The 16,019-nt window shown below is 41.6% G+C and overlaps 1 protein-coding gene across 2 annotated transcripts in view; it reads left to right on the top strand.

Annotated features, from left to right (window-relative positions):
* The first annotated feature begins 3,295 nt into the window (after window positions 1-3,295).
* LOC122654172 (bromodomain testis-specific protein) overlaps window positions 3,296-16,019 on the top strand; it is a 47,421-nt gene continuing 34,697 nt past the window's right edge. For both annotated transcript variants that reach the window (XM_043848155.1, XM_043848154.1), the window contains exons 1-4: window positions 3,296-3,326; window positions 3,629-4,439; window positions 4,540-4,617; window positions 5,343-5,586. In XM_043848155.1, the coding sequence (XP_043704090.1) occupies window positions 3,711-4,439; window positions 4,540-4,617; window positions 5,343-5,586 (1,051 nt within the window). In that variant the 5' untranslated portion in view covers window positions 3,296-3,326; window positions 3,629-3,710. The remainder of the gene's footprint in view (window positions 3,327-3,628; window positions 4,440-4,539; window positions 4,618-5,342; window positions 5,587-16,019) is intronic.

Below are 16,019 nucleotides of genomic sequence, written 5' to 3'. Positions count from 1 at the left end.
GGCTTTCATCAATAAATTTTTATTTCACAAAAAAAACTATTTTTTTCGCATGCCAAAAAGGTTTGGCACGCCACCAGGCTACCCAACATTTGTCATCCTCTCTCCACCCCCCTTTTAAGAAAAGTTTGCATTATTTTCAAACATTTTCCCTTAAACCCTGTACCCGCTTATTTGCACAAAATTTGACTGTTTAGCCAATCGATCAAAAAAAGTGCTAGAAATGACGAAAGGGTTTAATTTGTTTGAAGTTACCAATGAACCATGATCAACCAAGGAATGGCTAGTAGGTAAAAGGCGTACCTAGTGCACGAGGCTTCCGCCACTACGGGGTCTGGGGAGAGTCATAATGTATGCAGCCTTAGGTTGTTTAAAGAGACTCGAACCCGTGACCACTTTGTCACAATGGAGCAACCTAACTGTTGTACCAAGGAATGTTAGTTGGTGACCGGGCTAATATGATAACATAGATTATGATCCTACGATGAGATGAGTGACATATGACATAAGACAATTACCAGCTAACATGGATTACGAGCACTTGATGAAATTACAAGTAACTACATCATAAGTGGCAAACGAAGGTACAAACAATTATCTTTTATGTTTCCTTTGTCTGGTATATTTCTCTTCACACGTCAAGCGGTTGTGAAGGAAGAAAGGTGCTCTGGACTATGAAGCCCCTTGAGTTGTATTATCTTCATCATCTGTGAGAATCCATGTGCCGTCAAATTGGCCCATCTTTTACCCAACCATTAGGGGGAAACTTTAACTCATCTCAGACTTTTGAAAAGGAAATGAGATTAGGTCAAATTTTGAGAGTCGTCACCAAAATCAAGAACTAAGACTTGTTAAAATAACTTCATGTTTGACTCCAAAAGGGATTGATCAAACCATCATTAGGGGACATGTCAAGATATGATTTGGGGGCACCCCATTTCGCCCTAACTTAAAATTGGCATTTTTATGCAATCGACATTGATTTATTTATAAAAGCTAGCATGAAAATGATGAATGCAACAACAAAAAATATAACTTATATAAACATTACCTTGAATGTGCTGCAAGGAAGAAAGACGTTAGGAACATGAACATGCAACACTTAAACATTAATCAAGAACATTCAAATTATGTTAATTACCACATAGCCTCTTTTTTTTTGGGGGGGGGGGGGGTGATGAAGAGACAATAATATTAAAAAGGAGAAATTAAACATCAAAGTTACTTTCAACCATATAGGTTGAAAGTTTAAAAATCCTAGCTGAGTTTGCAAAGGTTTTCTGGTAGTTTGCCATCCTTTTTTTTTTGTAAGAAAGAAATTATTCATTTCATGTTGAACTCATGGAAGAAGAATTATAATTTTCCCTCAACCACGGAGTGGAACTCGGCTATACTGTCGTACACAAAATAGACATGGCCTTCCTGGCTAGTGAATCCACTAAACTATTGGATTCTCTAGAAATAACATTGAACTTACAACAATCCACAAAAACCGATGAGAGATAAGTGATATCTTCAATAATAGGTTGAGCAAAAACAGGGATGATACTTGAAGGATTAAGAATGTAAGATATAACGTACTTACAATCTGACCCAATCTCAATCCGCTCAGCTCCAAAGGAAATAGTCTCAAGGATACCACACCAGATTGCAAGAGCCTCACCCACCATGACAGACTCAAAGTGTAGAACCTCAGATTTTGTCATATGAGGTTGACCCAGATGATCTTTGATCACGATACCCAAGCCACATCTTTTATGGTCTGGAATCCACGGGGCATCAAAATTAAGCTTTGAAACACCTTGATCTGGAGGCTTCCATGTTGGGTGGACCACTGAAGGGGTTACTAGATTGTGGGGTAATGTAGAACTACTATTTTGCAGGGCAGACAAAAATTCCATGTGAGCATTATGGGCTGTTCAGATCACCTCCTCAGGGGACATTTGTTTTTTTCCAAAAGGCCAAATTGTTACGAGCTAACCATAGAGTCTAGGCTATAGAGTTGTAGGGACCAACAATCTCCCTCTTTCTTTTCTTCCCTAACACATCAAAATGCTTTGAGTTTTGGGTCCAAGCAACCACGGATAAGTCCCCATGGGAAGAGACAGGAATTCTATAAGAGATTGGGCTCCCAAATCAGATTGCCTTCGCAAATGGGCAATGAAGAAGCACATGTTCCACTGATTCTGCTAAAGCTCCACAGTGATGACAATATGGCTAAATAGCCATTACCTCGTTTACATAATTCTTCCCCTGTAGCAAGGCCATTCGTTGCTTCCCTCTATAAGAAAGATCTAATTTTGAGAAGCGTTTGGCAGTTCCAAATTGATCTCCATTCCGATGATGGAGTGGTCTCCCATCTCGAAATTTTATAGGAAGAAGGGCGGGACAAAGTCTTCTCACACTGGCAAGTACAAAGAAAGTGGTAAACCTGCCGTCCTTAGTCCACCCCAGATCTGTCGATCTTCATTAGGAAAAAGGGGGAGATGGATACTAAGTATGGCATTTTGGTTTGAAGGAGAAAACCATGTTTGAATTACATCCACTCTCCATTTGCGAGTTTCCTCATCGATCAGATAAGAGACAAAGATAATTGGGCAATCATTACTTGGTCGTTGTTGGATTTTGAAACATAGAAGAGCTGAAACCCACTAGTCCTCCCACATTTTAATTTTATCCCTCTTCTCAATCTTCCAAATGAGGCCATCTGTACGAGTCTTTCTCCCTTAAAGTATTCTTCTCCAGTTGAATTGCGGTTCATCAAACAATCTCCATGCAACTTTTGTTAAGAGTGCCTTGTTGTGAGTTGCCGGGTTGCACACACCAACACCATCAAAAGGGTTTGGTGGTAGTTTACCATCCCAAGCATAACCATTGTTTTTGGGATTTTATGAAAAACATTCAAATTATGCCACCCCATTTTTTCATCAAACAAACAGGCCCTAATGACGGAAAGTTTTCTTTCGATGCCATTTTCACACTCAGCACGTGACTTATATCCCCAGGTCGAGCCCTTATATTGACGGAGTGGTCTCCACCAGCCCATCCGTCCGATTGGGTTATGTTACTTGTTGTCCAGTTGGATTCTGGTTTCAACGAAGGAATCCAGAATTCGGTCCTTTTACCTCTCCCGAAATACCCAAATACCTCTAAAACCTTTTGAATTACGCAGATGTGTTAATTTCTTAATCCATCTATCCGGAGATATCATAGTTTCTCCGATTTCCTTCGTTTTCTTTTCTTTTTTTCTCATATTTAAAAAATTTAACCCTGGTGTTGTTACATTGAGTGAAAAGAATTTGATTTTGAAGGACAGAAGTTTCAGAGAGGTATGGAAATTTTCATTTATTTTATTTGTCTGATTTTCTGAATTAGCTAAGTTTGTAGTTTCGTAACCCTAGTGCTTGTTTATTTGTCCTTGCAATTCTTGGTTCTTGGATTTTTTCTCATTGTCAAGTGTCTGTATATTTGTGATTTTGTTTTGGTCTCTAGCTTTTATTTGCAATTTAGTCCAATTACAGGTGTAACAGATTAGTATTGTTACTTTATAAGATATTGTGTTGGTTGTGGGATACGTTAGACTAAAAATTAAGTTAAATGCATTGACAAGGAAAGAGCTAAGCGAACAGAGGTGGTGTTACGCTGCTGCCTTGAGTGGGAACAGTTGAAGTAACAGGTTCTTTTTCAGAAGAGGATAGAATTCGGTTGAGGAGATGAAGCGCAAGCGGGGCTACAGGAAAGGGAAACAAAAGAAGCATTCAGTGTCTTTGGTTGGTAGAAATGAACAGGCCCTCAATGCTGTTAGTGTAAACACTGATAATTCAGGTTTGGATGATATAGATGATGCCCAGATGGATTCTGGAATGGAAGTCGAAGCATCGGTGTCTACAAGGCCCAATTATCTGGCCAAAATTGAAAATACAGACACTGAAGTGTTGAGCGATAGGGAACCCACTGGGCAATCGGGACGTAATGTGTTGAGTGACAGGCCTACCGGGCAATTGGGACATGGGCGTGTTAAGGTGAAGCTCAAGTCTTCAAAATTGTATGAGTCTCAGCGTACTTCGTCGGATGTGCAGACACAGAGTGATACAGATAAGAGTAGCCCGCAAGTGGGTTTGGGCAAACAGGTAGAAATTACAGAAAAGATGGAAGATAGTGCCAACTCTTTGCCTGAAATGAAAGTTGCCAGTTTAGAAAGATCATCCCGAAAAGCAGGAAGCATAAAGATCAAATCATCGAGGGGTTTAGGCTCTTCAAACATAACTGTTAACCCAGGGAGTAGTCAGCTACGGATGCAGGGTGAAAGGACCACCCAAACTGCATCAGACAGTGAGAAGCCTTTGGATTCATCAACATCTAGGGAATCATACCAAAGGGAACCAAAATGCCCTTATCAGGATCCACGATACAATGAGCAAGAACTGAGTGCTGCTTTGGCGGTATGTTAGAAGTGGAATCCTAAAACATCTATTTTCCCTGTAATTGATGTTGTTTGAAGTCTACTTAAATGTATTTGTTTTTCAATTGCATATTCCTCAGGTTATCAAGAAAGTCATGAAAATGGATGCAGCTGAGCCGTTTAATGTTCCAGTGAATCCTGTTGCCTTGGGAATACCTGTAAGTATGATCTGATACACATGTTACTACTTACTTAAAAAAAGGGCATACCCAGTGCACGAGGCTCCCGTCACTGCGGGTTCTGGGGAGGGTCATAATGTACACAGCCTCACCCCTGCTTTCGCAGAGAGGCTGTTTCCAAACTCGAACACCGTGACCTCTTGGTCACAATGGAGCAACCTTAACCGTTGCACCAAGGACCACTCTCACATGTTACTACTTGCTTAGAAAATGATAAATATATTTTTAAAAAGGTGTGATGTAAAGCATTTCAGTTGCCAAGAATAGGAGGCATCAGGCATAAGCTTCAAGTTATAAAGTGTAAGCTTCATGAACATATCTGAGGTGTCTATAGTCTACCTATATCTACATATATTAATCCTACCTATATGTGCGTTTATCTGCGAGAGGACGAAAACGATAATCGATAACTTTTCTATGTTGCATTGTCCTTTGTTTTGGGTAGTATTTAGATTCATCTTACCACTAGTCTAAAAAATTATACCTCAATGGAAGAATGTAAAATGTTAAAAGTGTGATGTTTTAGTACCATTCAGCACCCCCCCTTTTCCTTCTCGAAGTTAAAAGAGTTTAAAAAACTAGGGATGTGTAATAGTGGTTGGTGTTGACTTAAATCTGATCATACAATTCATATAACTTTTGTATTGTAATATTTTATCCTACTTCGATTATGTTTTCTAGACTGATGCAGCTTTTTGAACCAGGACTATTTGGACATCATAGAGACCCCTATGGATTTTGGCACAATATGCAATAATCTTGAACGGGGTGATAAGTACATAAACTCAGAGGGTATATTTAGGGATGTGCAGTATATTTGGGATAACTGTTATCGGTATAACAACAAGGGTGATTATATTTTGGACCTTATGAAGCGGGTGAAAAAAAATTTTACAAAGTACTGGATGGCAGCTGGCTTGTACAGTGATCAGTCAAAGAGAATTAATGGTGAGAGAGCTTATTGAATGCAGACTTAGTATTGCTTTTCTGTTAATGCATGTCAGATTCTTTGGTTACTGAATACCATATCATATGTTTTATACTCGAACATCTCCTTGACTATTTTTAAACTCCAGGTGAATGAATTTCATGAAGCACTTGATTACTACGTGAACAGAACTACTAAACTAGATATAGCTATTCAACAGAAAGCGTGTATCCCTACTTCTTTGAAATATTTGGTACAAAAATTGTATAATATCTTTGATAGAATTTGGAAATTGTCTGCCTGTTATTGAATTTTTATCAATTGTTCGGGTAAGCTACAATTTTTGTTTGAAGTAAGTTGTTTTCTTCTCTATTTCATGCTTGTATTTTTGCACTTGATGCATTAGGTTAACTGTTGAGGTGACAATAGCAACTTGGTATCAAACCCAGGTTCAAAATCTCGGTTTCGTGGCGGTTTCAACCAGCCATGAAACCAAGATATACCAGGTTTTGTCTGAGACCTGGTCGAAACTTGGTTCTTTTTCCAGGCTATCTTGAAACTATGGTTTCGAGACCCAGAAAGTTGTTTTTTCTATGCTGTCTATTTTTGACATTTTAAACATAATCCATTAATTAGTTTCACCAAAAGAACACTCAAATTGGTACTTGTGGTTTGTACCCAAGTTTGTTAATGTCGCTGAATAGTACACTAGCCTTATTATAAATAATAAGTCAACATATAGATAAACTACTGGAAAGGTAAATAAGCCATTAAAAAAACCAAAACATACATTAGAATTATTAGAAAGCATACAAGATAGATGATACAGCACTCACAACTCAATTCCATTAGTAGTTTCTTAGCGGGTCCAATCCACGAGCTGTGTACCACTGAAGATGTTGTAGCCGTTCCTTGGAATGCTACACATATGTATCCCACTATCCCATGACATGTTTAGGCCCAATTGTCCTGATAGTCCATTACTGCTCACCTATAAAACCCCATCGTTAGCATGTCCGAGATATTCCACCATAGGAAATCACTCATCGAGACTGAAAGAAGGTAATGTAGTCCTAGATAGGTAGGAGCCCTACTAGGAGCCAAACAACCGGATCAAATAACAAAAGGGGCTGCTGGTTCGAATGGACAACACTAGGATTTAGGTCAATTCCTAGGGTTTGGGTTGGATATTGGGAAAGGGGTTTATAGGGTATTAATGGGCAGGTCTAGGGGGTCAATATGGTATAAAAAGGTTAGGGTTTGGATGAGTTTTGAAATTCTGGAGAGAATTGAGTTGCAGGTTTTGGGCTTTAATGGAGTTAGGGTTTATGGGATTCAAACCACTAATAAATGGGATCAATTGGGGGAAAGGATTAGAGGATTAGAAGAAGAATTTTGGCGTCAAACTTATTGGAGATTCCACTGGCAGCAAGCTTCGACAGTTGTGAAGGATAAAGCCACCTTCGAATTTGAAGAAGATCCTCCCAGCCGTCACGACGTAAGGAGTTAATCGGATTCCACCAGTCCCTTTCCACCTTGATAGAACCACAAGGATGCACACTCACAAGGAGCACAGGAGCAGCAACAATGGCAGCCAACAAGCAAAAACTTTTTTCATTAATCAAATTCGTGTACAATGTTGGCCTCCCTTACAAATTTATATAGAAGACTCAAAAATAGACTTAGATACTAAAAAAGAATGGCCTAATCCTATCCCTAACCTATTAGGTAATTTAAATTGACTAGGAAACTAAAATACTAAAGGAAATAGACTCAAAACATGGCTGGACTTATAGAGTCCTAATCCAGTCCAACTTACATCACATGACCACTTAACCAAGTCACATGATCACTTAAATTGAACCAATTGGATGCAACCAATTTGAACCGGTTCAATTAGAAAACATAAAAATAAGCTAAGTATTGGGCTAATCCCGTATGCAACCTATGTACCCCTAGTTTAGGCTCATTAAAGTGGCCTAATAAATAGAAAACCCTTGGGAACAAAGGCCCAACATGTATATAACCCAACCTTAGGCCTATTTCTAAAGAAATAAGCCAATATCTATAATGAACCTGCATCAGAAGGTGGAACCGGCACACATGGTTGAGTCAGATACTCGAAGATACTGTCGACAAAAGATGACCCAGCACTTGGCCCACCCCATATCCAAATGAAGCAGAAGATCCGCCATAGCCACCACCATTTCCAAATGAACCGGTGGTCCACCAACATATCCACCATACGGTCCATACCCAACATGTGATGTTGGTCTGACGCTTTCGAAGTCACTATCACTATGATGTGTTGCATTGAGGCTCTCTTCTACAAAGGATGGCGCGCGCCAATACCCAGATCCTCTCCTCTCCCCCAAACTCATGGCTTCCATTGTGCCGGACAAGCTTGATATGTCCATGCCCATCCTAGCTGCCTCTTCATTAGGTTTGAATCGTCTGCAAGGACCTCAAGAGTAGTCTCTCCCGGTACATGCATTGTGGTCCTCATCCTGCGTGGCATGAGAGAACTCAGTCTCCCCTATGAATCTCCGTGGCTCTGACTTTGGCTCCAGATCTCGAATCATCTAGTCCTCGTGTAAGTATGCTAATCCGTCACTGTCATCATACCACCACCACCACCACCATCATCACCACCATCATGGCCCCGAGTTGGGGAAGGTGTTTGAGTGGCGTTCGAGGAATGGGACCACTCCTCTTCCTCATCATCTCCACCACTACCAGAATGGGTCTCAAATGGATGTGGGGTCTGTGAGTGAACTCTACCCTCTGCTGCCATATACTCTTCCACGTCAGCACCCAATCTATTAAGTAATCTTGCTGTTAGGCCGATCCCCAGTCTCATCTAACAAAGCTCACCTCGATCTCTGGTCCACTCATAAAGGGGATACCCTTCATCTTCTTCCACCTGGAAGATTTCGGTCAACTCGATTGCGCGCTTGTATCGTTCTCTATGCCAAGGCGTATGTGCTCCTCTCTCAATCTCATATTATAATACACATAGACCAAGTCCTCAAGCCACTTAGCACCCAAATCAGCTCTTGGAGTGTATGAGGTTGAATGTACTCTAGTTGTGCAGCTTATGCTCGAACCCAGTGGTGGAACATGTCTGGGAAAGCACTTTAACTGCTATCTTGGTTAGGATGGGTGAATCTCTTCCATATTGCAACCACCATTTAGCTGCATAAGAGCATTAAAGAGTATTGTTACGTAATGGTAGATGATTCATACTTAAAATATGGACAAAAAGACTAAGGTGATTGGACCAACTAGCAGTAGTGCCATCCCAAGCTCCAACAACCACTGATCGACCAAAACTCCCAGAGTCATCTTTGAATCCTTTCATCTGTATCCATTTTAGTGTTTGGTACCAGTATTCGCATCTATTCCAAAATTATAATTGCATAAGTTCTTAACTCCCAAACAATGCTTTACTCTCACCTCTTGATTGATAATTGACTGAGCATTTAGCTTAAGCCTCTGCACCACTATGTGAATTGCTTCTATCAGATCTTGTCTCATTGCAAGTCTATGATTGTATCGGTACTTAGGATTCAGATAGTATGCTAAAAACAATGCAAAGTACCACAACAAGAAATTAAATGACAAGTTGAATTGAGGTGAATGTAGTAAGAGCTCACCAACCTTATGTAGTGGATGCATGAGCTGCCTCTCCCAACGATCCCTGATAATGGAAATGAACCTTGTATTACCCCGTTTGTACATTGTCTCAATCCTACATCTTCATCATGTCAATAGCTGCCCACAAGTGGGGTAAGGTGGGCTTCTTATGTGAGTCCACCATTCTCAATAGTCAACACAGCGACGATCGGGTCTAAGATCTTTACGACCTTCTTGAAGTTATCCCAGAACTTGTCACTAGCAATGGTGGCCTAGGTTGCCTAAGCTCCATGAGAACTAGACCCCTCCCAATCAAACCAATCCTTTGAAGCAAACATGGACCTAAGTTCAAACTTATTCGTCTCGAAGCTCTTTAGAGCGATCCAATTTGTTGCAAAGCATATCAGCCCTGACCTTACCAAGTCACCACCACACTTGCTCCTCAACAAGTGCAGGGCAAATCCATGATTGTAGACGAAGGTGGTCACTTGTCTTGCCCTCTCTACTACCTCTTTCACAAGCTTTAGATTCCCCATGTCCTTCAACATGAGATCGATGTAGTGGGTTGCACATGGAGTCCAGAAGGGTCGGTACCTGGGATTGTTCATCAATTATTGCCTTGCCTTCTTAAAATCTCTCATATCATCAGTGACAACCTGTACCACATTCTTTACCCCCACTTCCTTTACCACCTCCTTCAACAGCTTGTAAATATATGTTACATCATTCTTTTCCTTGGATGCATCAATTGACTTGAGGAACACAATCTTCTCACCACAATATACCGTGACGTTGATGATGGACATCACACATCACAATCACAATCACTCCATAATATTCCCACATCAGCTTCAGCCCCTCAATATACTCAACCAACTCTTACCTTGTGGTGGGGCAAGTAAACATTATACATTTCATATGCTGTGGGCCCCTTTACTCCTAGGCAAACCCTACCTATCTCATCTAACATGTTCTGATAGTTTGGCTTTGTAGTGGCATTGGCTGGATTGCTATGGTAGAAAGCCCACTTGGAGAAAGCTATCCCCACTTTCTCCTTCACACTAATCCACATCTGTTTCAGTTTTTTTTGTTTTTTGGTTTCCGGTCCTATCTTAGAAAGAGAGCAAGATCCGACTGAAGGACCTCAACAGTTGGGTCACGGACTGGGGGTGGGGGCTGGGGCTCTCACACTCTGGCTCCTCTAAATGGAATCTCTGGCTGTGTCTCAACCTCCTCTGGTGTAGCTGTGGCTCTGATTCTTCTCTAACCTGTCTGGATGAACCAGCCCCTTGGCCAACTGTATTGATCTTTCCTGGTCCATCCTAAAGGTCTCTCTGCTCACTAACCTTGCCCTCCTCAGTTGTGCAACCTCTGTCGTTGTTTCCACATCATTCCAATCTGGCTCCTCATTGTCATTATCCCCCTCCCCTAACTCAGACATTGACATTCTCTCTAGACATGCATCATCAAACTCATCCCTGGATGCCCTCTTCTCCTTCCTAGCTTCTACCTTGCCCCTCATATGCGTTGCCAAAGCCTTCTTTATCTCACTTGGCACACTAGAGCAGCCCGTGACATCCTGTCACCACCAGCAATATGCCACTTCAGTCTAGTGGTCTCACCTCCCCCAATTCTCTTCTTACAATTATTGTACTAAGATTTCTTCTTATCAGCTGAAAGGGGTCTCTCATGCAGCCATGCAATGTCCCCGCCTTGACCAGCCATTATGCATCACTAGTTGATACACTGTTGCAACAAGACAAAAGTTTTTTTTGGGTGCAAAAATTCATTACCAAAAGGAGAGAGAACAGGGGGCCTGAGAAATCGGGAAGGAGAAAGAATAAAAAAATTACAGCAAACCAAACAAAACCCAATCCTCAAGAGGAGGGGGGATGATGCAGATCCAAGTACCCGCAAGAAGAAGAAACAGCCCTAGAAATAGGGCTGAATGTTAGTTTGTTGGAGCCTAGTTTTAATTTTCAGTTTTTCAGTTCTATATTTGGGGTTTTTTTTTGAATACTTAAATTGAACCATTGGTCTGACCGGTTCAATTTAAGTGACTCTTTCTGATTGGCTGGATTTTCTTTTATTCCTATTGGTCCTTAGAGGATCTTTTTCAGTTTTTGTTGTTAAGTTATTTTAGTCCCCCTCCATTATTCTATAGAGGGCAGACTTAGAGTTGTAATAGAATTTCAGGCTCTATTCATGAGCTGATTAGGTGTAAGGGCCTTTAGCCTTACTATTATAAATAGAAAACGTGGGAGGCTCTCCCACAGAATTTTTAGAGTTTAAAAATATCGTTTATGCTTGCTGCCTTTGCTCCTGTGAGAGTGCTGCTGCCTTGTGGATCTCATGGTGAAGGGATTGGGAGATTACCAATCGACTCCTTGCATCTGTTAAGATCGGGAGGTCTTCTTCTTCATTCCTTGCATCTGTTCAGATCGGGAGACTCTTCTACAAGCTCATCTTCAAGCTGCCATTGAAGAACCTGCAATTCCATTAAGTTATTTAATATTTTCTGTCATTCCCTTCTTCTCCTAATCCTCTACAGCCTACCCTACATTCCCCCCTTTTATTTTATTTGAATTCCTTAAACCCTAGAAGTTATCACCTTCCCCATAATCCCCATCGATCCATATAAACCCTAGACCTTCATTAAGCTGTTCAGCCCAATTCCGCCATTAGTTTACCTTCAAAATTCAACCACAACTCCTACTCATCAACCCTTCCACTCAACCTGAACCCTAGGCCCATCCTCCCTTCATAAACCCTAATCCCCTCCATCACTATTAAAACCCAAAAAACCCCTAAATACTGCCTAGACCTATCTAGCCATCCAAACCCATCCAAACTACAACAGAACCACTCTCTCACTGCCCACAACATTCGTCCAGAAGCCCTGCTCCAAAATCCCATCCTAAACCCTAATAATTTCATCCTTTTTTCTATTTTCCCAAAACCCAAAACCCTAACCCTAATTTTCTGAAATTCAATTTTTTCAATTAAACATCATTCAACCTACATTGTTAGCTTCCCCTAGGCCTGCCTAACTTTACTAAATAAAACCCTACCTCATTCACCCAAACCTAACCCTAGTTTTGACCTAAACAGCCCCAAAATTGCCAATCGGCTAGTAGGTTGTAAGGGTCTGAATTTACCTGGCTCCTTGTAGATTCTACCATCGATCTAAGACTACATTAGGGGATGCAAGAAGGGGGAAGGGAGGCCCAAGGGTACAACAATATGCCTGTTTCTTGGGGGTATCACGACAAGGAGAGATCGAAGCTAGCTTGTTTTTAATGTCAAAGGAAATGGAGTCCAAAATAACCTGTAGGGGTCCAGATGCATTGGACCATTTCATGTTGTTCCGTTCCATCCAAATATGGTTGATGGTGGCAACAAAGGCGAGCTTTCCCACAATGTCGCAAATCGAAGAGCTGGCAAAAGTCATGTCTACCTAGATCCATTCTCTTAGGAAAGTTAAGATTCATCTAGACCGCGGTCAACACTTAGCTATCACTCCTTTCCAAATTGAAGAGGAGAGGAGGCAAACAAAAAAGAGATGGTCATGCTTTTCATGGCATTCAGATAGAGGCAACATGAGGGAGAGGCCACAATTTGGCGATGGATGAGAAATGACTGCGTTGGGAGGCAATTAGAGAATGCACGCCAAACCGTGAATCTGTGCTAAGGGATATGATGTTTAAACCATGTCAGCTTGTGCCAGTGAGCAATAGGATCATGCTGTCAGACAAGGTTCCCAGCCGCTTTGATATTGAAGAGCCCTGAAGAGAATGGCGTCCAAGTGATCCTGTCTCCCCTACCAGATGAGTGACTAGTAATGGGTGGCAAAGCATTCTAGACTGAAGTAAGTTATGGAAAAGAGGAAGCCGGGGGGGTCCAATCTCTAAGCGTGATGATATCGACAACCTTGGAGTGCTTTGGAAGACCAGAGTTATATATGATCCTAGGCGAATCAAGTGCAGAAGTATGCCCATAGGATGCCAGTGGTCAAGTCATAGAGAGGTGGAAGAGCCGTCTACGATTTTGATGGAGATGGCCTCTAGAGCAGCAGGGCGAAGCTTCAGGATCTAGCGCCAAGCCCAAGAAGCATCCGAGGAGGTTGTGGCTGTCCAAATGGAGTCAGAGTGGAGGGGGCTGGAGTAGACCCAATCAACCCAAATACTATGTGTTTGGAGACCAACTTCCAAATCAACTTGATATTACAATAGTGTTTGCATCTTTGATTCTTCTTAGGCCAACGCCCCCCTCTTTTAGAGGGAGACAAACTACAACTCAACTGGTGGGGTGAAGAAATTTGGTAGCATCAAAACCTTTCCATAGGAAGGCAAACATGAGAGATTGCAGGCCCTTGATGGTTGACTGAGGGAGCACAAAGCAGTCGGACCAGTAAATGTAGCAAGACTGAAGAACTGATTTGATAAGCACTAATTGGCCAGCATAAGATAGGAGTCTACCTTTCCAAAGTTGGAGCTTCTTATGAATGATGTCTAGCATGGGGGTTGCAGGGATGGGCAGATAATCTTGCCGGAATCAAGGGGAGACCCAAGTATTTGACCAGAAATTGTCCAATGGAGTAGCTAGTCACCTGAGAAAATAATGCTTTGTCAACCTCCGAAACGCCTCCAAGAACAAAAGAGATTTCCTCGAGATGATGCGGAGCCCTGATAAATCCTCAAAAGTTTGAAGTAGCGGGAGGCCGAACATGTTTAGGAGTGCACTTTAATTGCTATTATACTCTAGTTGGGTGAGTCTCTTCCATATAGTACCTACCATTCAGCTGCTTAAGAGCATTAAAGAGTATTGTTAGGTGACAGTAAACGATGATACATACTCAAATATGAACGAAAAAACTAAAGTGATTGTACCTACCAGGAGCAGTGGTATCCCGATCAAACCACTGCCCGACTGAAACATCCATTGGCATCCCTGAAGGCTTTTATCTGTATCCATTTCAATGTTTGGTACTAGTGTTAGCATCAATATAAAATTTATAATTGCATAAGTTCTTAAGTACCAAACAAACTACTAGTCTCACCTATTGATTGACAATGGACTGAACACTTGAATTTGGGTCAAGCTTCTTCACCACTTTTTGAACTGCATTTATCAGGTGTTAACTCATCCCAAATTTGTGCTTGTATTGGTACTTGGGATTGAGATAGTATACTAAAAACAGTGCAAACAAGTCAGTAAGCAACTAAATGACAAATAAGTTGAATTGAGGTGAATAAAGTAAAAACTCACCAGTCTTATGCATTGGATGTGTGAGCTGTATCTCCTATTGATCTTTGATAATGGCAAGTAACTTTGTGGTACTTTGTTTGTACACTTCCTCCACCTGAATTTTCATGAAATCAATAGCTTCCCACAAGTGTGGTAAGGTTGGCTTCTTTTATGAGTCAACCATTCTCAACACTCTGACATCTAGCTCTAAGATCATGACTACCTTCTTCAGGTCATCTTAGAACTTGTCACTAAAAATGGTCGCCTGGGCTGCCCGACCTCCGCGAGAAGCAGACTTTGGCCCCTCAAACCAATCCTTTGAAGCAAACATGGACCTAAGTCCAGCCCTTCATCTTAAAGTTCTTCAAAGTGATGTAGTTTGTGGCAAAGCGTGTCAACCCTGGCCTCACCAAGTCCCCTTCACACTTGCTCCTCAACATTTGTAGGGCATATCCATGATCATTAACAAACTTGGTTACTTGTCTTGCCGTCTCTACAACTTCTTTCACAAGCTTAAGATTTCCCATGTCCTTCAACATGAGGTCGTTGCCGTGGGCTGCATATGGAGTCTAGAAAAGTCTGTACCTAGGGTTGTTCATCAGTTTTTCACCGACCTTCTTGAAGTTGCTTCCCATTGTTAGTGAAAACCTGTACCACATTCTCTACTCCCACATCCTTTACCACCTCATTTAGCAGCTTGTATATATATTTTGCATCCTTCTTCACCTTTGATTCATAAACTGACTTTAAGAATGTAGTCCTCCCATCATAATACATCATGAAGTTAATGAGGGACTGTCTAGTTGGTCCAGTCCAACCATCACACATCACAGTCACACAATATGGTTCCCACATCAGCTTCAACGCCTTAATATACTCCTGCAACTCCTCGTGGTAAGGCAAGTAGGTATTGTACAACTCAATATGATGTGGGCTCCTTCACTCTTGGGCCAGCCTTACCTACCTCATTCAGCATGCTTTGATAATATGAACATATAGTGTGGCATGAGCTAGAATCCTATGGTAGAACATCTACTTGGAGAAAGCAACCCTTACTCTCCCCTTCATATCAGTCTACATTTGTTTCAGCTTTTTTTTGCGGTCCATTTTGGGAAAGATGGCAGGATCCTGCTCAGGATCTCAATGGCTGGGTCATGGACAGTGGGATGGGGCTAGGGCTGCGTCCTTTCACTCTGGCTCCTCCTCAATGGAATCTTTAGCTCTCTACGTCTCAGCCTCCTCCCCTATGGCTGTGGCTTTGGCTCTGTTGGAGCCTGTCTAGATGTTACAGCTCCCTTGACCATATGCATCATTCTGTCCTGATCCATTGCAAAGGTAGCTTTGCTTGGTTCCTTTGCCCTACTCAATTGTGCAGCTTCTACTGCTATGGCTGCGTCATCCAAATCTGGCTTGTTACTATCATAATCCTCTTCCCCTAAATCGGGGATCCTCTCTAGACATGCTTCCTCAAACTCTGCTCTATCTGCGCCTTTGTCCTGCTTTTTCTTTATCCAACACTTCATCAGCATTTCCATGGCCTTCTTTATCTCACTTGGAACATTTGTGTAAC

The sequence above is a fragment of the Telopea speciosissima genome, chromosome 3 (assembly GCF_018873765.1).
Source record: "Telopea speciosissima isolate NSW1024214 ecotype Mountain lineage chromosome 3, Tspe_v1, whole genome shotgun sequence".
Classification (NCBI taxonomy): Eukaryota; Viridiplantae; Streptophyta; class Magnoliopsida; order Proteales; family Proteaceae; genus Telopea; species Telopea speciosissima.
The sequence above is the reverse complement of the archived record's forward strand: the minus strand, read 5'-3'. Positions and strand labels throughout refer to the sequence as shown.